The sequence below is a fragment of the Rhinatrema bivittatum genome, chromosome 5 (genome assembly GCF_901001135.1).
Source record: "Rhinatrema bivittatum chromosome 5, aRhiBiv1.1, whole genome shotgun sequence".
In the NCBI taxonomy this organism is placed as follows: domain Eukaryota; kingdom Metazoa; phylum Chordata; class Amphibia; order Gymnophiona; family Rhinatrematidae; genus Rhinatrema; species Rhinatrema bivittatum.
Genome location: NC_042619.1, coordinates 360,248,750 through 360,272,178, shown reverse-complemented (window position 1 = coordinate 360,272,178; position 23,429 = coordinate 360,248,750). Strand labels below are relative to the sequence as shown.

General features: G+C 46.4%; 1 protein-coding gene across 3 annotated transcripts in view; it reads right to left on the bottom strand.

Moving 5' to 3' along the window:
- Positions 1-9,752, bottom strand: part of UGGT2 (UDP-glucose glycoprotein glucosyltransferase 2) — a 1,031,439-nt gene extending 1,021,687 nt beyond the window's left edge. For all 3 annotated transcript variants that reach the window (XM_029604715.1, XM_029604718.1, XM_029604716.1), the window contains exon 1: positions 9,533-9,752. In XM_029604715.1, the coding sequence (XP_029460575.1) occupies positions 9,533-9,675 (143 nt within the window). In that variant the 5' untranslated portion in view covers positions 9,676-9,752. The remainder of the gene's footprint in view (positions 1-9,532) is intronic.
- Between the last annotated feature and the right edge of the window lie 13,677 nt (positions 9,753-23,429).

Sequence of the window (23,429 nt, the reverse complement as noted above, 5' to 3'; positions counted from 1 at the left end):
TCGTTTTGAAGGTGCTTTCTCCAAAAGAGGTACACATATTCCAAATGAGGTCTCAACAGGGACTTATACAGGGGCAAAACAGGAAATTTGATTCTTACCTGCTAATTTGTGTTCCTGCAATACCACAGATCAGTCCAGACCAGTGGGTTATGCACTCCCACCAGCAGATGGAGTCAGAGAACAAAGCTTCGAGGCACTGGTATCCCAAGTGTGCCACCTGCAGCTCATCAGTATTTATCGATACCCAAGCAAAAAATAATTGACAAAAAAAACAATCTAATTCCCAAAACAAGGGCAAACAAGGACAAACTTCCTCAAGGGTCTGAAACAAACAACCCCAATTCCTGAAAATCAGGTTTAAACCACGGTTCATAACAAAAACCAAAAAATTATAGAATCATTCTGATAGATTCCCTATGTACAGTAGGTAACCATTAGGTAAATCAGTTGTTCGCCAGTAGCACCCGGCAGGTCCTGGACTGATCTGTGGTATTACAGGAACGAATATTAGCAGGTAAAAACCAATTTTCCTTTCCTGTACATCCCCAGATCAGTCCAGACCAGTGGGATGTACCAAAGACACATTACACCTGGCGGGAACCCGAAAGACCCGCTCGCAAGATGCTCTCCCCAAAAAGTGCTTGGTCCAGTTCCCTGACATCCAGACGATAATGCCTTGTGAAGGTATCCAGGGAAGACCACACTGCGGCTCTGCAAATCTCCTCAGGCGACAACAATTGACACTTCGCCCAAGAAGCCGCTTGCGCTCTCGTCGAGTGAGCTTTCAAACCAGTCGGGACGGGGCGACCCTTCCCGATGTAGGCCAAGCAAATTGTTTCCTTCAGCCAGTGAGCCAAGGATGCTTTAGATGCCTTTTCCCCCTTCGGACCCCCAAAGTGTTGCGTTCGTGCCTGTTCTTGCCCTCGCTTCACCCTCTCTACCTTAGTGGCGACTCCCTTCAGGTCTGACGGACAGATGCTGCCGCGGGGCTTCTCCTCACCACTTCTTCCCGGAATTCCCGGGCTGGCCTGACGCTGCGGATCCGCCATGTTCCTGATGACGTAAGGGCACGCACACGCGCTTCAGAGTTTGTACCGGCAAGGGCGCAAACCTCGGGGGCGTCCCCCCATAGTGATGTCATCCGCTTCCATCTTAAAAGGTCTTTGCTTGCAACTATGAATCGAGTTAGCAAGGGGAATTCTTTCTCCGCTGCTCTGCCTCCACAAACTTACCTAGGGGTACCCACTCCTCGGGGGCCCCGCTCTCTCTTCTTGATTTCAGATTGCTAAGACGGGATCCGGTACTCGCTCCTCGAGGGCCTACGTCCCTGAATGCTCAGAAGACTCCTTACTGCCTGGAAGCGATCGCAGACGTGAACACCGTGAGTTATTATTGCAGATTGCAGATGGGAACCAGTACTCGCTCCACAAGGGCCCATGTTCCTAAAACCCTTCACAGACTCAGAAGCTATCGCATACCTATATCTGGTACATTACAATTGCACATTACAGATAGGAACCGGTACTCGCTCCACGAGGGTCTATGTTCCTAATCCCTGAAGACTCCCTTCGGTCTAAGACGTTATCGCAGGTATGGAGATCGTGAGTTATTATTGCAGATTGCAGATAGGAACCGGTACCCGCTCCACGAGGGCCCATGTTTCTAAAACCCTTCACAGACTCTCTTCTCTTCCAGAAGCCATCTCATACACAGATACTGTGAGTTCTTATTCCAGACTGCATATAGGAATCAATACTAGCCTTCGGATCCTGAAAATCTGGCTCCTCTCCCTCCTGCAGCCCCAATTCCGAAGTTACACTGATTCCCAAAATATCCACCGTTCCTGCGGTTTGCCGAGCAGGGAATGGCCTGGCCATGCAGCAAGAAGTCCACCCCCAGGTCGCTGGCTTAAATGCTGCGTGGAGGGGCCCTCCCCACCTGGCAGGCACCCGGAGCAAAGCCCATCGCGGGAGAGCCGCGTAGCAAGCTAAACATAGATTTGAATGCGGCATGATCAAAAAGAGGAGTCGCCGCGAAGGTGAGAAACAGCTGAGCTGTGCTGCCCCGGTGAGCGAGTGCAGGCATTGAACCCTGCTCGCTACTGTCTGACTCAAACAGGGGTAAGAATAAGGCTGCCTTGTCCAAATATTCAAACTACTTATTCTGTGTGTTTCTATTTTTTTTTTTTTTTTTAAAGAGATTGCAGGGGAATGAAATTCCCTGTCAGAACACCCGAGGAATTAGACGTCCCGGGGCCAAGGCAGCCAGTTAAGGGAGTGAAAGAACCACCAGTATTGCCCCCAAAACACACAGGTCACCGGGTAAGGGAGCCTAGGCTGAGTAATCAAGGGGCAAGCCCCCCTAGGCCCCCCCCGAAGAGCAAGGAGACAGAGCTGTCTACTGAAAAACAGATTTCTGAAACTTTTTTTTTTTTTAATTTGCAAAGATACATAATACTTGCTTGATCTTGCCAAAAGAAAGAGAGAAAAACCCCACAGGGCAATGGCAAACTAAGAAGGAAAGGGAACCGCAGGGTGAGCTGCCTGCATCTGCAGGAGAGCCAAATACTGAAGGGATGCAGGGTAGGCTCTATCATGATATAGGATACCCTTTCAGTTTTGATCTGTCTCCATCTGCTGGACAGGAGAATCAACCTACGATCTGGACTGATCCAGGTAAGTACAGGGAATCAATAATTAAAATAAGGATAAAAAATATCCCACAATCCATAGCTGGGAACTTTTGATTTTCAGTCTTAGCTTGTCATGGATTAATGAGAGGGGCTGCGATACAAAGACTTTCTCCTCTCTCACATACACATGCTCCAACACAGGCATACTCGCTTACTCTCTCACATACACATGCTCCAACACAGGCATACTGAAGCCTTCCCTGCATCCCTTCAGTATTTGGCTCTCCTGCAGATGCAGGCAGCTCATCCTGCGGTTCCCTTTCCTTCTTAGTTTGCCATTGCCCTGTGGGGTTTTTCTCTCTTTCTTTTGGCAAGATCAAGCAAGTATTATGTATCTTTGCAAATTAAAAAAAAAAAAGTTTCAGAAATCTGTTTTTCAGTAGACAGCTCTGTCTCCTTGCTCTTCGGGGGGGGCCTAGGGGGGCTTGCCCCTTGATTACTCAGCCTAGGCTCCCTTACCCGGTGACCTGTGTGTTTTGGGGGCAATACTCACACACTCACTCCCTCCCCACATGCTCTGTCACACACACACACACAGGCTCTCTCCTCCATATGCTTTCACACACATATATACTTGCTCTCTTTCCCCTACATGTGTTGCGTCCATCGGTCGCAGACGACTGCTACCACTCTGCCTCACCTCTCTTTTACCTTTCCCCTCCTCCTTCGGGAAGATGGCTGCCTCCGCTGCTGTTTGCCGAACCCCTCTGCGTCTCCGAGCCAGCATGGGCGTCCCCGTCCGCCATGCTTCTTCCTGAGACCTCCTAGGGCGTGCACACGCACGCTGCTCACATTCTTAAGCACGTCATGGCGGGAACCTCAGGGGCGGCCCCACCGCATGACGTCAGTTCCTCCGTGTATTTAAACCTCCGCTCCACTCCAATTCAACGAGTTAGCAAGGGCTTCGGTTTTGCTACTCTGACTGCTTCTAAGCTGCTCGCTTGGATTCCTCACTACCCTCCGGGGTATTTCGCTACCTACTGAAGCGCTGGGTACCTGCTCCTCTGGGGCCCCTCGCTTCTACTCGCCCTCCAGGGTTATTCAGCTTAACCTTCAGGACACCTGCCCCTTAGGGGTCTTGTCTGCTTTATTCCAGGTACCCTTGGTGCTCCTTGGTACTCGCTCCTCGAAGGCCTATCCTGCTCTGGATATCCTGCACCTCGGACTACGGGTCCTTCTCTTCAGTCGACTACCAAAGAAAACTATCATCGCTGCTACCCTGTGAGTACTATTACGCTCCGAGCTCTCCGAGCTCCACCCTTCAGGTTCACGGCCTATCCCGCACTGCAGAACACTACCAGACCTTCGCTGCATCTGGGTGAGATCAGCAACTACATTACTACTGAGACTATCTGGAGCCTTACTGTGATATCGCTGGACTACAGCACTGTCCATACCTTGGACAAGTATCATCTTCATCACATCAGTATAATAAAGCTTTCTTTCCTCTGTGTCCGCTTGCTATTGAGGCTAGCCTATCCCTGTGGTTCCCCACGGGGCCCCTCCCCGTGGGAGGAGTCATTGCCACTTCGACCAAGAGCCCACATTATGCCACAAACCCAACACATGCTCTCTCACACACACACACACACACACACATGTTCTCTCTCCCCCTCATGCTCTCTCAAACATAAATGCTCTCTCTCCCCCCCACAGGCTCTCACCCCACACACTCGCTCTTCCTCACATGCTCTCTCTCCCCATATACTCTCATATACACATGCACTCACACATGCTCACACGCATATATATTTTTTACTCTCCATCCTAGGTGTAGGCAGCAGCAGCTTTCTTCTCGGACTTCCATGGCATCAGGAAGCCTCCACTGACTTCCTCGCTCAGCAGAGATGCTGCTTCTTTTTTGCAGCGTGCCCAGCCAATCCTGCCTTTCTCCTGCCATGCAGCCTAGCTGATTGGTGCCTCTCTCCTGCTGCGTGGCCTGGCCGATCGCTGTCTCTCTTCAGCCGCACAGCCTGACTGATCCTGCCTCTCTCCTACCGTGCGGCTGGTCGATGCTGCAATTGACCCTCTCAGTCTTTTCTTCTGGCCACTCCTTCCAGCTACGACGATTGGGCATCCTTCTTCCTGCCCATGCGGGCTCACAACACATTTCCTCTTCCGGTCCTTGAGGGCTAGAAGAAGGAAGTCCAATTGCCCAGGTCAGTGGTTCTCAACCTTTTTTCTGTCGGGGCACACCTGATAGATGTGAGACACACTGAACACATGACAGTCACAGGGCTAACCCCACCCCCGACCCTCAGTAATGGATATAAAGCAGAACTAGAACATTCCCCGTACAACTCATCATACAAAAAAGATATTCTGGTGTTATCTCAATAACAGCAACACAAACTCCCTCTACTACCAGGCGCAATAGCCCTACTTATAAAAAGGCAGCAGTTCACCACCAATGCATGTCCAATTGAGAAAACACAACAAATAAAATGAGGTATTTTATGTGCTTACGTGCTAGTTAAATATCTCACCTCGGTCATACACACAAGATCGACCTTCACCTAGTACAGAAAGACCACAAATTACAAATATGGAGACAAACTGGAATAAAAACCTGAAAAAAGCCACTCTGCATGCAGAGCAAACCTGGAGAAATGGAAACAGAAATATAGCACCAACAAAATCCCAGGATTTGCAATAATGCACACAAACTAATCCGCACAAAGTTACATCTGCATTATGGCATGCACTCAAATGGAACAACTCTACCTATAAAAAGTCAACACTACAAATATTAAACCAGGCCCTAAACACCAAAACACCTCCCATTAGGAAAACAGAAAAAGCCAAGCTGTTATAGATTCCCACACAGAAATAATTATAAAACTATATGAAAAAATGTTTCAAAACAGCTGATGAACAGAACATCTAACAATTAAAACCTCTTAAAAATTATTAAAAATTCTTCAAACACCAATAAAATATTTCAAAACAGCAGACACATCACATACTACCCAATAATTAAAACGGCAGTCAATCAAGAAAAATGAACTTAAAAAGCCACTTTTACTTATCCTCTCCAGCAGTTCTCCTACTCCTTTCCCTTGCAGGCCACGCCAGAAGCAGCAGTAGCTGCTGAAGCTGTCCTCACTGTCCTCTTCCTTAGGGACCACAACCAGTCTCTTCTCTCTCTCTCACACACACACCAGTCACACCCTCAGGTCCAGTTTCACACACACACACACACACACATACCAGTCATCTCCCTGATCAGACTTTTTCACACATACACACGTCACCTCTCTGGTCAGTCTCTCTCAAACAAACACATGCTCTACCTCACTTACACACAAGCTCTCAAACAAACACATGCTCTATCTCACTTACACACAAGCTCTCAAACAAACACATGCTCTATCTCACTTACACACAAGCTCTCAAACAAACACATGCTCTATCTCACTTACACACAAGCTCTCAAACAAACACATGCTCTATCTCACTTACACACAAGCTCTCAAACACATGCTCTATCTCACAAACAGACTCAATCACACACATGCCCCCTCTCTCTCACAGCCATAGCCAGACAAAAACATGCTCCATCTCTCTCTCGCACACATACACAAGCACCCTCCCTGACTCACATATACACCACACACATACAGAAGCACCGAAGCACCCTTGCTTTCTCACATACACACACACAAGCACCCTCCCTTTCTCACATACACACACACACAAGCACCCTCCCTTTCTCACATACACACACACACACAAGCACCCTCCCTTTCTCACATACACACACACACACACAAGCACCCTCCCTTTCTCACATACACACACACACACAAGCACCCTCCCTTTCTCACATACACACACACACACACAAGCACCCTCCCTTTCTCACATACACACACAAGCACCCTCCCTTTCTCACATACACACACACAGGAGCACCCTCCCTTTCTCACATATATACACACACACACAGGAGCACCCTCCCTTTCTCACATATATACACACACACACAGGAGCACCCTCCCTTTCTCACATATATACACACACACACAGGAGCACCCTCCCTTTCTCATATATATACACACACACACAGGAGCACCCTCCCTTTCTCATATATATACACACACACACAGGAGCACCCTCCCTTTCTCATATATATACACACACACACAGGAGCACCCTCCCTTTCTCATATATATACACACACACACAGGAGCACCCTCCCTTTCTCATATATATACACACACACAGGAGCACCCTCCCTTTCTCATATATATACACACACACACACAGGAGCACCCTCCCTTTCTCATATATATACACACACACACACAGGAGCACCCTCCCTTTCTCATATATATATACACACACACACACAGGAGCACCCTCCCTTTCTCATATATATATACACACACACACACAGGAGCACCCTCCCTTTCTCATATATATACACACACACACACACAGGAGCACCCTCCCTTTCTCATATATATACACACACACACACAGGAGCACCCCTCCCTTTCTCATATATATACACACACACACAGAAGCACCCACCCTTTCTCACATATATACACACACACACAGAAGCACCCACCCTTTCTCACATATATACACACACAAGCACCCTCCCTTTCTCACATATATACACACACACACACAAGCACCCTCCCTTTCTCACATATATACACACACACACACACAAGCACCCTCCCTTTCTCACATATATACACACACACACACAAGCACCCTCCCTTTCTCACATATATACACACACACACAAGCACCCTCCCTTTCTCACATATATACACACACACAAGCACCCTCCCTTTCTCACACATATACACACAGAAGCACCCTCCCTTTCTCACACATATACACACAGAAGCACCCTCCCTTTCTCACACACACCCAGAAGCACCCTCCCTTTCTCACACACACAAACACACACACAGAAGCACCCTCCCTTTCTCACACACACAAAAGCACCCTCCCTTTCTCACACACACAAAAGCACCCTCCCTTTCTCACACACACAAACACACACACAGAAGCACCCTCCCTTTCTCACATACTCACCACCCACACATAGAAGCACCCTTCCGATCTCAAATACACAAAGGCCCCCAGCTGAATAGCTCGTCTTCGGCCAGGTCTCCAGCGGTAGCTAGCAGCGCCAGTCTTCTTTTCTTCGGCCCTGTTGGCCTGGTCTCCGGCAGCAGCTGGCAGCACCAGTCTTCTTTTCTCCGGCCCCACCAGCCTGGTCTCCGCCAGCGGCTAGCAGCATGGGTCTATATTTCTTCGTCCCCCGCCAGCCTGGTCTCCGGCGACAGCTAGCAGCGCCGGTCTTCTTTTCTTCAGCCCCACCGGCCTGGTCTCCGCCAGCGGCTGGCAGCGCCAGTCTTTATTTCTTCGGCCCCCAGCTGAATAGCTCGTCTTCGGCCCCCCGGTCTCCGGCGGTGGCTAGCAGCGCCGTTCTTCTTTTCTCCTGCCCCACAGGTCTATATTTCTTCGGCCCCGCTGGCCTGGTCTCCGCCAGCGGCTGGCAGCGCCAGTCTTTATTTCTTCGGCCCCCAGCTGAATAGCTCGTCTTCGGCCCGGTCTCCGGCGGTGGCTAGCAGCGCCGTTCTTCTTTTCTCCGGTCCCACAGGTCTATATTTCTTCGGCCCCCACCGGCCTGGTCGGCGGTGGCTGGCAGCACAGGTCTATTTCTTCGGCCCCCACTGGCCTGGTCTCCAGTGGCGGCTAGCAGCACTGGTCTTTTCTTCAGCCCCGCCGGCCTGGTCTCTGGCAGCGGCGGCTAGCAGCTCCGGTCTTCTTTTCTTTGGCCCCGCTGGCTGCGAGTAGCACGCAACACACCGGTTGAGAATCGCTGGCCTAGGTCTTGCAGCTGCCACCAATGTCGGGAATCGGGACAAAATTTTTTCACAATTCTGAGCAGGTCCGATGGAAGCAGTAGGTGGCTGCTGGGCCACCCCTAAACCTGTGGCACCCTAAGCAATCGCCTAGTGCTTCCTCTGGCCCTGCTCAGGGGGCAAGCGGTGCTATGTATATATTTCCTTTTTGACTTTTTTTTTTTTTTTAACTCACAGGCATTCCCCCAAAGGGAAATGCAGGTCCACACCTGCTGGAGATGGAGAATACTGGTGGGCTGATGTCAGGGAAAGACTTCAGCTTTTCCTCCGTCTCCATCTGCTGGCAGAGGTGCATAACCCAATCTTTGGGACTGACCTACCCGAACGCTAAGGAAAACAAGATTAAAAGTAGTCAAATTTCCCTTAGTTGAAAGGCTAAGAATATACAGATGGTGACCTTCAGGAGACACGATCCAGCTATCCATCCTTCTGATCACTGAGCCATGTTTAAAAATGTGAACACCGCATGGTTATATTAAGCACCAGAATGCACATTCCCAGTGCAAAACATGCATGTTAAGTATAGAAATTACTGACACCTGATAAGGCTGTCCTCGCCCACCACCTTGTCCAATCACCACAATCTTAAAATTGTCTGCAATACTCTGAATTCACTTTCATACCTCCAATGAAACATGTTTCTGATTTCCAAATTACCTAAGGAAGACCTATTGTTCAATGTACCCTCAGCAGAATAAACAAAAGTACAAACAATACTTTATTTTCTTGTTTTCTTTTTGTAGGCTTTGCAGCCCAGAGCAGACTATCGAACCCTGTCTGCCTCTCATTCTGGCTTCTGCTATCTTTCTGCAGAACACATGGGTATTCTGCCCTCTCGCCTAGGGGCAGAAGACTGTGCTGGGCAGTGAGATAGGAAGAAGCTATTGCTAGCCCCCTTTTTCTACCTCCCTCCTTGATAGATAACGATGGCCCGCGGGTACCGCACCTCGCCTCCAACAGCTGCGGCGTTCGGGGCCATTTCGCTGCCAGGGTGGCGGTCACGCCCTTTGCTGCTGCGGACGACACTGCCGCCCGTGCACCTAGGGCGCTCAGTGCCAGGAAAAGCAGGAGCAGCGAACAAAAACACATTCTGCAAGAAGCCGGCTCGCACTGCCACGAAATAAAGCTGCTGCAGCTACACGCGCTTCCGGTCTCCCTGGATTTGATTGGCCAGGCTTTCTGCCACGTCACCACTCCTCTCTTCTCTCCTATAGGCGACGCAGGACCGCTATCTTGAACGCTATTTGGCACCAAATAACCAATCGGCGTCTCACAGCGAGCCCGAGGGGGGGGGAGTTCTACCTCTGTTCTCTAGGAGCGGAGAGAGTTGGTAATTTGACAGTGCCGGGTGGCGAGGAACGCCCGGGGCTCATGTGTATCAGCATACGTGACGCGGAGTTTGGCAGCGATAAGCTAGTCGCCCTTCTTGGCTTAATTTTATAGTTGGGCCAGGCTCAGCGACGTGCGGTTACCAATAACCCTAGTTCTAGCTGTTTTGTGCAGATGAAGTAACATTTCATGGAAGTTACCGGCACAAGTTTTATCGTCACTCTTTTGCATAGAACTGGATTTACTGTGCTGAGATTTCATTCATCTCCGTCCACTTCCAAAAACTGCAGCCTTGCGGAGCCTGAGCTCACCGCATAGAAGACCAGGGGCAGCAGAATGCCTTTTTTGATTGGGGGAGTGGGGTGCAAACCAACCAGTCAATCTCTACCCCCTCCACAATGTTTTCTCGCCCCCTCTCTGTCTCTCCTTCCCCCCACCCATCTCTCCCCCTTCCCTGTTTCTGAAACAGGGTAGATAGCCAAGAAAATGTGAAAAACATCTTGCGAGTGTGGTAGTTAAGATTTAATGCTAAAAATATGCAGTCGTGTATTTGGGCTGCAAAAACCCAAGGGAGTGGTACAGTATACGGGTGAAATTCTTAAGTACAAAAGAAGAGCAGGATCTCCGGCCGATCGTATCAGATGATCCCAAGGTGGATAAGGCAGGCGATGGCAAAAGCCAGAAAAATGCTTGGGTGTGTAGGAAGAGGAATAGTCAGAGGAAAAAAAATGGATGATTTTTTTTTTTTGCCCTGCATAAGACCCTGGTGAGACCTTATTTGAAATATTGTGTACAACTCTGGAGATCACACTTTCAAAAAAATGTAATCTGGTTGGAATCAGTCCTGAGGGTGGCAATTAAAATAGTGATCTTCATTCTAAAGAATATGGGGACAGACTTTAATATCTAAGCATGTAAACCTAGAAGAAAGGCAGAATAGGGAAGATATGATAAGAGATATTTAAATATCTCCAAGGTTTCCATGTGCAGAAGTCTGGCCTCTTTCAACAGAATGGAGGCTCTTGTAAGAGGCATCATAGAATGAAAGTGAAAAGGGGTAGATTCAGGAGTAATCTAAGGAAATATTTCTTTACAGAGAGGGTGGTGGATACATGGAATAGATTCCCTGTGGAGATAGTGGAGACAAGGACATTATCTGAATTCAATAAAGCATAGGATAAAAACAGGTTCTCTGAGGAAGTAGGGATTGTAGAGCTCAGTAGTTTATTTTTAAAAATCTATAACCCGCTCGATCTAAAATTTTCAGAAGTGGATAATAGGGATGTGAATCGTTTTTGAACGATTAAAATTATCGCCCGATAATTTTAAAATCGTTCTAAACCGTTAGAGTACACAATACAATACAAATGCCCACAATTTATCGTCAGGAGCATTTATATTGTATCGTTAAATAGGGCACGGGAATTATTTGGGGGAGGGCAGGAAAACCGGCACACCAAAACAACCCCTAAACCCACCCCGACCTTTTAAAAGAAATTCCTTACCCTCCCCCACCCTCCCGAACCCCCCCAAAATGTTAAGTTACCCGGTGGTCCAGTGGGGGGGGGGGGTTCCCCGGCGCGATCTCCCGCTCTCGGGAATTATTTGGGGGAGGGCGGGAAAACCGGCACACCAAAACAACCCCTAAACCCACCCCGACCTTTTTAAAAGAAATTCCTTACCCTCCCCCACCCTCCCGAACCCCCCCAAAAACCTTTTACATGTACCTGGTGGTCTAGCGGGGGGTCCGGGAGCCATCCATTCAATCGTGCCGTGAGGGTGCTGCGCTGGAGGTTTCATAATGGCGCCGATCTTCTTTGCCCTTAACTTATCACAGGGAGCGACCGTCGCTCCCTGTGACAAGTTAAGGGCAAAGGCGATCGACTGCCAGTATGGCGCCGATCTTCTTTGCCCTTAACTTGTCACAGGGAGCGACCTGCACTCGAATCGTGTTGCCATACAGCCGGCGCCATTTTGAAAATGGCGCCGGCCATATTGCCGTATGGCAACACGATTCGAGTGCAGGAGGTCGTTCCCGGACCCCCGCTGGACCCCCAGGGACTTTTGGCCAGCTTGGGGGGGCCTCCTGACCCCCACAAGACTTGCCAAAAGTCCAGCGGGGGTCCGGGAACGACCTGCATTCGAATCGTGTTGCCGTACGGCAATATGGCCATATGGCCGGCGCCATTTTCAAAATGGCGCCGGCCGTACGGCAACACGATTCGAGTGCAGGAGGTCGTTCCCGGACCCCCGCTGGACTATTGGCAAGTCTTGTGGGGGTCAGGAGGCCCCCCCAAGCTGGCCAAAAGTCCATGGGGGTCCGGGAGCGATCTACGCTCGCGACGTCTGGGGACAGGAACCAAAATGGCGCTGGCGCTACCTTTGCCCTGTCATATGACAGGGCAAAGGTAGCGCCGGCGCCATTTCTATCAAATGCACCCGTGGCCCGAGAGTGGAACATCACACCGGGACCCACCCACTGGACCCCAGGTAATTTAAGACATTTTGGGGGGGTTCGGGAGGGTGGGGGATTTATTTTAAAGGGTCAGGTGGGTTTTAGGGTTTTTTTAGTGTGCCCGAGAGTGGAAGATCACACCGGGACCCCCCCCCCCCCCCCCCCCACTGGACCCCAGGTAATTTAAGACATTTTGGGGGGGTTCGGGAGGGTGGGGGATTTATTTTAAAGGGTCGGGGTGGGTTTTAGGATTGTTTTAGTGTGCCGGTTTTCCCGCCCTCCCCCGATTTACGATTTACACAATATTTAACAAAACAAAACTGCGACGATCCGATTCCCTCCCCCCCCAGCCGAAATCGGTCGTTAAGACGATCGATCACACGATTCACATCTCTAGTGGATAATAAAACATTCATAATATAAAATATCAGATTACAAACTAAGCAGCATAAACACATAAATAACTTCTAGAAATAGCATTAGACGCCTTTTGAGTCATATAATAAATCAACATCTTTAATCACTGCCATGATTTATAGAACTTACCATTGGCTAATAATATGTAAATATTATTGATATCCTAACTTAGCTTGTAAGCTTCCTTAAATTTGGAATGCTTTCAGTTTTTTTCTAAAAGCTTGTATACATTTGATGCTTCTGATTTCATCTGGAAGGGCATTCCATAACTGGCCCCCTACCATGAATGCTCTTGACCATGTCTCATCGAGGCAAATAAAGTGCATCAAAGGGATGTCAATTAGATTTCAGCCAGCTGAACTTAGTACTCTTGAAGGTCTGCAAACTGAGTAGCATGCAACACAGACTGAATGTCTCCAGTATTTATGTATTTGCAGGATTTTATTTACTTCTCCAGCAGCTGGGTAGCCAATGTAATGAATATAGCTCCCTGATTCCCATCCATTTTAGCATTCTCGTAACCCCATTCTGAACTATCTGAAGAGCTTGCAGCGTTGATCCTAGAAGGCCTATATCTAAAGCATGCAGTAATCTAGGCCAGTGAGCACCAGGGACTGCAGAATCATATAAAAATCATCAGGGGGTAAATATGGCTTTAGTCTCCTAAGAATATGCAACTTATGGAAGCCATTTTTTAACTACTGCTTTTACTTGCAAGTTCATTGATAAATTAGATTTTATTAAGATAACAATATTCCTTACATGAAAGGAAAATGTATTTTTTGTTTAATTTTATTGTAAATTGCCCAGATACTTTTTTTACATGCAGTATAACAAATTCAATAAATAATAATAAAGGGTGGGTGGTAATCTGAAGAAAATGATAAAACCATAACTAGTGCCAGGCAGTGTTAGACCAAGGTCCATCAACCCAGCATTTTGTCTCTGACACTTGGACAGTCTGGGTCACAAGTACCCGGCAGATCTCAAATAGTTGATCTGTTTCACTCCCAGGGATAAGCACAGGCTTTCCCAAGTCTACCTGGCTAATAACTGTTCATGGACTTTTTCTTCAGGAATTTGTCCAACCCTCTTTTGATCCCCGCTATGTTAATTGCCTTGACCACATCCTCTGGCAACAGACTCCATAGCTTGATTGTGCATGGAGTGAAAAAAGATTTCCTATGGTTTGTTTTACATCTGCCAGTTACTAGTTTCATGGAGTATCCCCTAGTGTTGTTCTCTATTTGCCCGTACCATTCCACTCATGATTTTATAAATCTCAATCATTTACCTTCTCATTCACCTATTCTCCAAGCTAAAGAGCACTATTCTGTTTAGCCTTTCTTTAAGGGATCTTTTCCATCCCCTTTATCATTTTTGTTGCCCTACCCTATCTTTTCTATGTCCTCTTGTCTTTTTTGAGATGGGACAACCAAACTGCACACAGTACTCAAGCTGCAGTTGCACCATGAATCTATACAAAAGCATTATGGTATTCTCAGTTTTGTTCTCCGTTCCTTTCAATGACTGAGATCCTTTTCCTGGCTAGTGATTGCTAACACAGAGCCTAGGTGGGATTATTTTCTCTACATGCATTATTTTTCAGTTGACCACATTAAGTTGCATCTGCCATTTAGATGCCCAGTCTTCTGTTTTTACAAGGTCCTTCTCCAATTCCTCACAATTCATTGTTTTAGCGACTCAAAACAATTTTGTGTCATCTGCATTTCCATTTTCCACATCATTTATGAATATGCTAAATAGTACAGGGCATAGTACAGATCACTGAGCTATTCCACTAATTGCCTTTCTCCATTTGGAAAACTGATCATTTAGTCATACCCTCTGTTTCCTGGGGAAGAGGAAGAGAAAGGTGGGACAGAGAGAGGGGAGGTGTGGGGATAGGGAAACAAGGAGGGGCAGAGCTTGAATGGCTTGGTCCCCTCAACCAAAAAAGCATCCACTGCCCTTGCCTACTGTGCTGTGCAAAATGCAAAGATATCAGAGATTCACATTTCACAAAGCTGACAGAGAAAATCAACGATTTCCCACAAAAGAATAAGCAAGAAATGCTGAATAATCCTGGAGGATGAGGAGAAAAAGCAGCTATAGCAGCAAAATATGTGGTGTCCTGCCATCAGGCAAGAAATGAAACCTGAGCAGGAACAATACAGACCATCTTTTTTCAGTGCCTGTGTTGGAGATACAGGCCATTGTTCATGACATTTTCATGTATATAAAATTATTTTACATACAACCAAAGAATAATGTGTGGCAACAATCTACTGGTCAATATATCTTAGCAAAATAGATTTTTAATAGTGCATACAATCACAGATGTGGTACATATTTTTTGAATATACAGTCACAAAGTGATTGTATGCACTATTAAAAATCTATTTTGCTAAGATATATTGACCAGTAGATTGTTGCCACACATTATTCTTTTGTTGTATAAAATTATTTTTACAGTGATATCATTTTGATTTTGTTGTTTTTTTTGTTGTTTTTTTTTTAATGACAGTTGGCAGACCTGGGCTGCACCCAACCTCTGGCTGTCTGTTAGCCACTCATAATAGGCTGATAGACAAATGCTTAGGGCCCCTAGTCTCACAATTCTGCGATTACAAAATCCAACCCTTCCCATGGAATTTACAGGGCCCTTTGGAATACCCAGAAGCTGATGTGAACAGAGAACACCCTCCCCTGGCTCATTCCATCTCCCTTGCTGATCAGGCATTAGGAGGAGAAGAGCAGCGATGATAACTCAGTCCATGTTTTCTTCCCCCATGGCTGAATGATGTCCTTCACAGTTCAAAGCAGCAAATGGGAAGGACGTGTTACGAGACACCATGTTTCTCCTCCTGCCCAATCAGCATGGGAGTGAGAAGGATGGGAAAGCTAAAATGTATGGGTGGGGATGGGGGGGTGGAAGTTGTGTGACTAGAGTATCAAGGTATGTTTGAAGCAGGAGCTGGGGGAGGGTTTGAGTGTATGTTTTGTCACGTCAGAGAGAGCACTTGGGATGTGGAGAGGAAGGGAGAAATAATAACAACCTCCCTCCTCTGGATACCATGCCCCCCAAGATCCTAGAATATCCCTTCCTCTCCTTTCCCTATGCCAAACTTACCTCTTTCTCCTCCCTGATCCTGTTGGATTAGTGGACCCTTGGGCCGATCGGAACCAGAGGAAGAGCTGCTGAAGATGATTGCAGCAGTGGCCCCGACCGGGAGGCGGCACGGACAGGCTTGTGGCTGGCCGAAGGAAGAACTCTGGAAACCCTATGCGACCAAGGGCTTTGACGAGGAAGAAGGAGTCGATGAAACCGGCACTGTGGTGGGAAGGTCTTCGCCCTGGAAGCCGATCCTCCCCCGAGAGGAGCTCGTAGGAGTTCGGCCGCTGGGACTTAGGAGATTCACCCTGGAAGCCGGAGTCCCCCCAGGAGGAGCCTGTAGGAACCCGGCCGCTGGGACTTAGGAGGACCCGCGGGGGCCGAGTCTGATGGAGTCCAAGGTTGAGTGCCGGGAGGTCGTCGTTCGCCAGTCCAGAGTCAGGAACCAATGGATCACCGTAAGCCAGTCCGAGGTCGAGAGCCGAGGAGTCTACGTAAGCCGGTCCGGGGTCAGAAGCCAGAGAATCAACATAAGCCGGTCCGGGGTCAGAAGCCAGGGAATCAACGTAAGCCGGTCCGGGGTCAGAAGCCAGAGGATCACCATAAGCCAGTCCGGGGTCAGAAGACAAGCAGGAGCCAAAGGACACTGGAACGCAGCAACTGGAGACAGGAATACCTGGGAACCTCGTTGCAAGGCACTGGAGAAGAGCAACTGCAGGGCTTAAGTAGCCCTGCAGCGTCTGACGTCACCGGAGGCAGTCTTCTGGGTTTCCCGCGCTGGCCCCTTTAAATTGGAAGCAGAGACGCGCATGCGCGTCTAGGGGGCGGGACCAGCCGCCGAAGAACGCCGGCTGCTCCGGCGGGGCAGAAACGAGGCGGAGGAGGACGCTGCAGGCCCAGGCGAAGCCACCCGACGTCGGGGCCGTGGCGGAGGAGGTCCCCGGAGGCCTGGGGAACGCGGACCGACGCCGGAGCCGCGATCGGGTAGGCGGCGATCCCGGGGCCGACCCGGGATCGCAACAGATCCTCCTCTTCCCAGCTCCTTATCCTTGATCCTTCTTCCTTTTCCTCTTTCCTCCAGTAGAAAGATATGATTTAATGGAACACAGTCAAATGGATTTACCCAAGGGAAGTCTTGCCTAATAAATCTGCTTCATTTTTTTGAAGGGGTTAATAAACATGTGGATAAAGGTGAATCGGTAGATGTAGTGTATTTGGATTTTCAGAAGACATTTGACAAAGTCCCTCATGAGAGGCTTCTAAGAAAACTAAAAAGTCATGGGATAGGAGTCGATGTCCTTTCGTGGTTTACAAACTGGCTAAAAGACAGGAAACAGAGAGTAGGATTAAATGGTCAATTTTCTCAGTGGAAAAGGGTAACAGCGGAGTGCCTCAGGGATCTGTACTTGGACCAGTGCTTTTCAATATATATATATAAATGATTTGGAAAGGAATACGACGAGTGAGGTTATCAAATTTGTGGATGATACAAAATTATTCAGAGTAGTTAAATCACAAGTGGATTGTGATACATTACAGGAGGACCTTGCAAGACTGGAAGATTGGGCATCCGAATGGCAGATGAAATTTAATGTGGACAAGTGCAAGGTGTTGCATATAGGGAAAAATAATCCTTGCTGTAGTTACACGATGTTAGGTTCCATATTAGGAGCTACCACCCAGGAAAAAGATCTAGGCATCATAGTGGATAATACTTTAAAATCGTTGGCTCAGTGTGCTGCAGCAGTCAAAAAAGCAAATAGAATGTTAGGAATTATTAGGAAGGGAATGGTTAATAAAACGAAAAATGTCATAATGCCTCTATATCCCTCCATGGTGAGACCACACCTTGAATACTGTGTACAATTCTGGTCGCCGCATCTAAAAAAAGATATAGTTGCGATGGAGAAGGTACAGAGAAGGGCAACCAAAATGATAAATGATGAAGAAAGACTAAAGAGGTTAGGACTTTTCAGCTTGGAAAAGAGACGGCTGAGGGGGGATATGATAGAGGTCTTTAAGATCATGAGAGATGGCAGGGAAGATCTAGGACACTGAATTATGAGAGATGGCACACTTGTTGTAAAAGATAAATTTGTTTTATTGGATATTTTTCCTCACAGGCACACTTTAGTTGAGTTCTGCATCTGCAGACTTGAGTCAAGAGATTTCCAAACTGGCCAGGCAGATTCAACCATACCCTGGTTAGAGATATGTAACACAGCTTGAACTCCATGACTGGAAAGGCATGCCACAAATAGACGATGATAATAATATTTTTCTTCTTTGTTTAGTGTGTTTAAAATGCTAGGATACTTTGAGGTTCTTAGAAATGTCCATACATTATGAGGGCAATTTCTAAAGCCAATTATCTGGATAAATTGGCCAGCCTGAAAATTGCTGCCCCTTGCCCAGTTACAGATAACATGTGAGCTTGTGTACTTTTAACTGGGTTAAAAGTGGCATTCCTGAGGGGGAAGAGATGTTTAGGTTAGCAGAGGAAACAGCATGCATACATGAGATTTCCAGAACTACATGTGTTAACTTACCCCCACAGCCACATCCACACATAGCAAATGCAAGGTATCAGTGTGCTTTTAGAGCATGCACTTTATGCTAGCTAATTTTCAGAGGCTTAACTAACTGGATAAATTCTCTTTTAAAATTATCCCCAAGTACATGCAGTAAAAGTAAGTGCATACTTTGCAACTACTTGGGCAAAAAATTGATGATATTACAATGAATGGGAGGTACATGTATCATGGACTTAGAGAGCTTATTCATTTCCCCTCCAGTCTTACCTTTTTCATAATATACCTGCTTGATGCTACTAGCTAGTTATGACTGGATCTGGACCTGTGGCATTTGCATTTGAAGAGTTTTGTCCTAACATGTCTTCCAACCTTGCAATCTTTGTTCCTACCCTCACATACCTATATACAGTGGGCCCATTATTTAAAGCGCGTTCAGTGCTACTTAGCCAGATAAGTAGGACTTATGTGGTTAAGTAGCAGCCACTGAATAAGTGTTTATGTTCAGCGGCCACCACTTAGTCACATAAGTTGTGGATGGGCTGTGGGTGGATCGGGGCAGAGCAACTTAGCTGCTTAACTTATGCAGCTAAGTAGCGATATTCATTCTTAGCTGCATAAGTTAACTGGCTATATTAGTCCTGCCATAGAGCAGATCTAATTTAGCTGGTTATAACATATACAGCTCTTATGTTCAGCGACATAGCCATGACACTGAATATACCCTGTAACTTAACCGGATTAGTTATATCTAGCCAAGTTACTTAAATGGCCAGCTTTCAATACTGAACCCAATATAAATAAAGCTGGCTATTGCACATCTTCCCTTTTAATTGCATAGTCACTGCTGACCCCTGAATGCACCTCCAGTGGGAACGTATTGTATCCCATTGCAAGCATAAGACATCATGTCCTGCACAGCCCTATTAGCAGTCCACTATTGTTAACAGCATGCTTATATATTGGGCCCTATATCTAATTTAAAAAAAAATAGATTGTAGTATTGATTAAAAAAGAAAAGCTGATCAGTCATTCAAATGTGTAAAAATCTGTAGTTAACACTGTTTTCAGTGAAACAGGTCTTGTCAAACTAAACTATTCTGTTATTTCGATGATTTAATTAAAATGCAGACAAAGGAAATGAATCCGATAAAATTTATTTAGACTTTACACAGGCATTTGATAAAGTACCATATTAAAAGCTACTTTATAAAATTGGAAAAATGGGCACCGAAGTTAACATTTACAAGTGGGGGAATAATTAAAAGGACAGTTCTAGACTGTAATAATCAATAGCTGTAATTCTACCTGTTTCAGTTTAAGTAGCACTGCCTTGCAGATGACCTGGGTTTAATTTTTGGGCTGGGTTTCTGCTCTCTGGGCCTGCCAGGGGTGAGGATGCTGCAAAGGCAGCTTTCACTAGGGATGTGCATTCGTTTTCAACGCATTGGCAATCTGCAACGCATAAGTCCCTATTCGTTGTATTCATGGGTTCACGAAACGCATCGCAATCCCCCACGAATACAACATATCGTTTTAGTTTCATTCTTTTGGCTCGCAGTGATTTCTTAGCGGCCGTTTGAAATAGGAGATAGCAAAAACTGCCCCGCCCCGGACCGCCCCCCCCCCCCCTTTTTTTTAAGCCCCGGGACATACGAGCGTCCTGGGGCTTGCGCTCGTCGCCGGGCCTATGCAAAATAGGCTCGGTGCGAGCAGGAGAGGGTTTAAAAGGGTTACGTGTGTATATTACGCACGTAACCCTTTAAAAATCTGCCCCCTTATGTTTACTCCTTGGGCAGTGCGCCAATGGCAGTACACTGTAGACTTACAGGTCTTTACAGGCACCAGGCGCGATGATAGTGGTGTCAGCTGGGAGGTGTCGGCAACGTTCCTTCCACCTACCCGAGTTCAGTGATCTGATGGCCAGCAGAGGTCTCACCTCCTCAGTACTCCCAAGGGCTTCTCCAACCTACAGGTCTGTATAGGCACCAGGTGCAATGATAGTGACGTCAGCAGGGAGAAGTTGGCAATGTTCCTCCACCTGCCCGAGTTCAGCAATCTGATGGCCAGCAGCAGTCTCACCTTCTTGGGACTCCCTGGAAAATTTTTTTTATTAGAAACAGTTCACTCTTTCAACAAAACATCACTTCTTTGAAATAACTCTTTTATGCTCTTTCCGAGATAATCTGTGGTCCCAGATATCCCACTACACAATCTCTTCTCACAATTTCTTTTCTCAAATTCAGTACTCACAACATCAGGAGTGGCTCCAGGACAACTTATCCCCTGGTCCTTAGGTGGATGCAGCTTTCCTAGCCCTGCACTCCATACAGGCTAGGCTATTCTCCTGGTCCTGCAGACCTCCAGGACAATTTGTTTTCCTTATCTCACAACTTCAACTTCTTCAATCTCTTCACTTTCTCAGCTTCCTGACAGCTAGTGGAAGTGCCCTGGAGCCTCAATCATCCTCACAAACCTCCTCCAATACTATCTCCATTCCTCCCTTGACTTTGTGGGAGGCATGCATATTTTATACCATCCTTTAACCCAGTCTCTCTTTTGGGGATAAACCAAACTGTCACTCAACATAATAGCTCTCATACCTCCTGTCCACCCAGAAAACGTATTTTCCAGAATGTCTTCAATTTAAAGAATAATAGACCCTTTCAGAACACCTCTGCACTCCATTTGACCTTCCCTTGAGGAAGTTTCCCAATCTTCCCATACCCACTATGCCATCTAGTGGCCAGTAGGGCCACATTCTCTTCTGCCAGCCAAAATAAATAAATAAATAAATGAAGTTAGCATGTGGCACATTTAAAACTAATCGGAGAAAGTTCTTCTTCACTCAACGCACAATTAAACTCTGGAATTTGTTGCCAGAGGACGTGGTTAGTTCAGTTAGTATAGCTGTGTTTAAAAAAGGATTGGATAAGTTCTTGGAGGAGAAGTCCATTACCTGCTATTAATTAAGTTGTCTTAGAAAATAGCCACTGCTATTACTAGCAACGGTAACATGAAATAGACTTAGTTTTTGGGTACTTGCCAGGTTCTTATGGCCTGGATTGGCCACTGTTGGAAACAGTATGCTGGGCTTGATGGACCCTTGGTCTGACCCAGTATGGCATGTTCTTATGTTCTTAAAGGAAAATTGTGGCTTAAAGTGAACATTTTTTTCCAGGAAACTTCTCAAAATACATGCACATACCACAAAATATCCTTGGAGGCAAACATTCTGATTAGATTGGAACTCCCGGGAATATCAAATAGCCATCTTGAGCCCTGTCCTTGTGTCCAGCACAGGAGAAACACTTGAGAAAAGCAAAGATGATGCCACCTGCTGACAAAATATGTTAACACATGACATGACATTTCAGCACCATATAGTGTTTTCTTTAGCAAAGAATACAGCACATTTCACCAGTATCATTATTTATTTATTTATTTATTTATTTATTTATTTAAATTTTTTTCTATACCGGCATTCGTGAAATTGTCACATCAAGCCGGTTTACAATAAACAATGGGGTGATAACCGTAACAGAGAACGAGATAATATGTATTAAACATAGTATAGATGCAGTTACAATAAAACAAGGAGTTGTACAACTAGGAGCAAGAAGAAGAAAAGATAGTAACTTTAACATAGTATATTAACCCGTAAAATGGTAGACTTTCCAAAAAGGGAAGTGTGTGATTTACAATGAATTGATCAATTCAAATAAATGTAGTTTTTAACAATAAGGAAGAGATCAGAAATAATGAAAATTCTGGATGTTGATAATGCTTAGGGTAGGTTGCCAGGATGGTTGTAAAAAGAAAATTGTTGCTTGGAGGTTGAATGTTGGAGAGAATTGGGTTTAACCTGAGTCTGGGAAGGCTTGTTTGAAAAGCCATGTTTTGAGTCTTTTTCTGAATGTCAGTAAGCAGGGTTCCTGTCTTAGTTCCGTTGGTATGGAGTTCCAAAGAGTGGGTCCTGCTGTGGAGAAAGCCCTATCTCTGTAAGTTATGTGGAGGGAAGTTTTGGAAGGCGGTACCTGCAGAGACTCTTTGTAGTACTCTCTTATGGGTCTGGAGGATGTATGCTTTATGAAAGGGATTTGTAGGTTGAGAGGAGCGATTTGTTGGATAGTTTTGTAGATTATTGTGATTGACTTATAAAGAATTCTGAAATGGATTGGCAGCCAGTGTAAATCTTTAAGGATTGGGGAGATGTGCTCTCTTCTCCTTGTGTTTGTTAGAATTCTGGCTGCCGTATTTTGAACCATTTGTAGCTGTTTAGTATGTGCTGATGGGATACCTAATAATAAAGAATTGCAATAGTCTAACTTGGAGAAGATTATTGCTTGTAGGATAGTCCTGTAGTCATGGTTGTGGAACAGTGGTCTTATTCTTTTTAGAACATGCAGTTTATCATCATCCTCTGGGAGATCCTGTGGGGGTATCTGATTTTAGTTCACTTTACCATTTTCATAACTCTATTACTATTTTCTCAAACATTTTCTCTCCAATATCAGACCAGTTTCACATCTGCCTGGTCACAACAGTAAACCATCATATAAGTTAAACACTAGACTCCTCCTACATGGTTCTCCGTGAGGGGAAAATGCAGATCAGTCCATGGTAGGCACTCTGGGCTAGAGTGGACACCCGGCTTAGTAGATTCTGTATGAAGAGAAAATATCATTAATTACAGAATTCCTCTTCCTCTCTATTTCTGTGTTCCAGGTCAGATTCTGAAAAGCAAGTCAGCCTTCATTTTGGCCACTTCTCCATAGAAACATCTCACTTTCAGGCCGATTCAGTAAAGTCCCGGGAGAGCAGATGAATGCCTGCTCTCCCGGCACGCGCACCGGCCACTCGCCGGTGCACACGATACAGTATGCAAATTAGGTGGTGCAGTAGAAATAGGCAAAAGGAGGCGCTAGGGACACTAGCGCGTCCATAGCGCCTCCTTTTAGCCTGGAGCGGCAGCTGTCAACGGGTTTGACAGCCG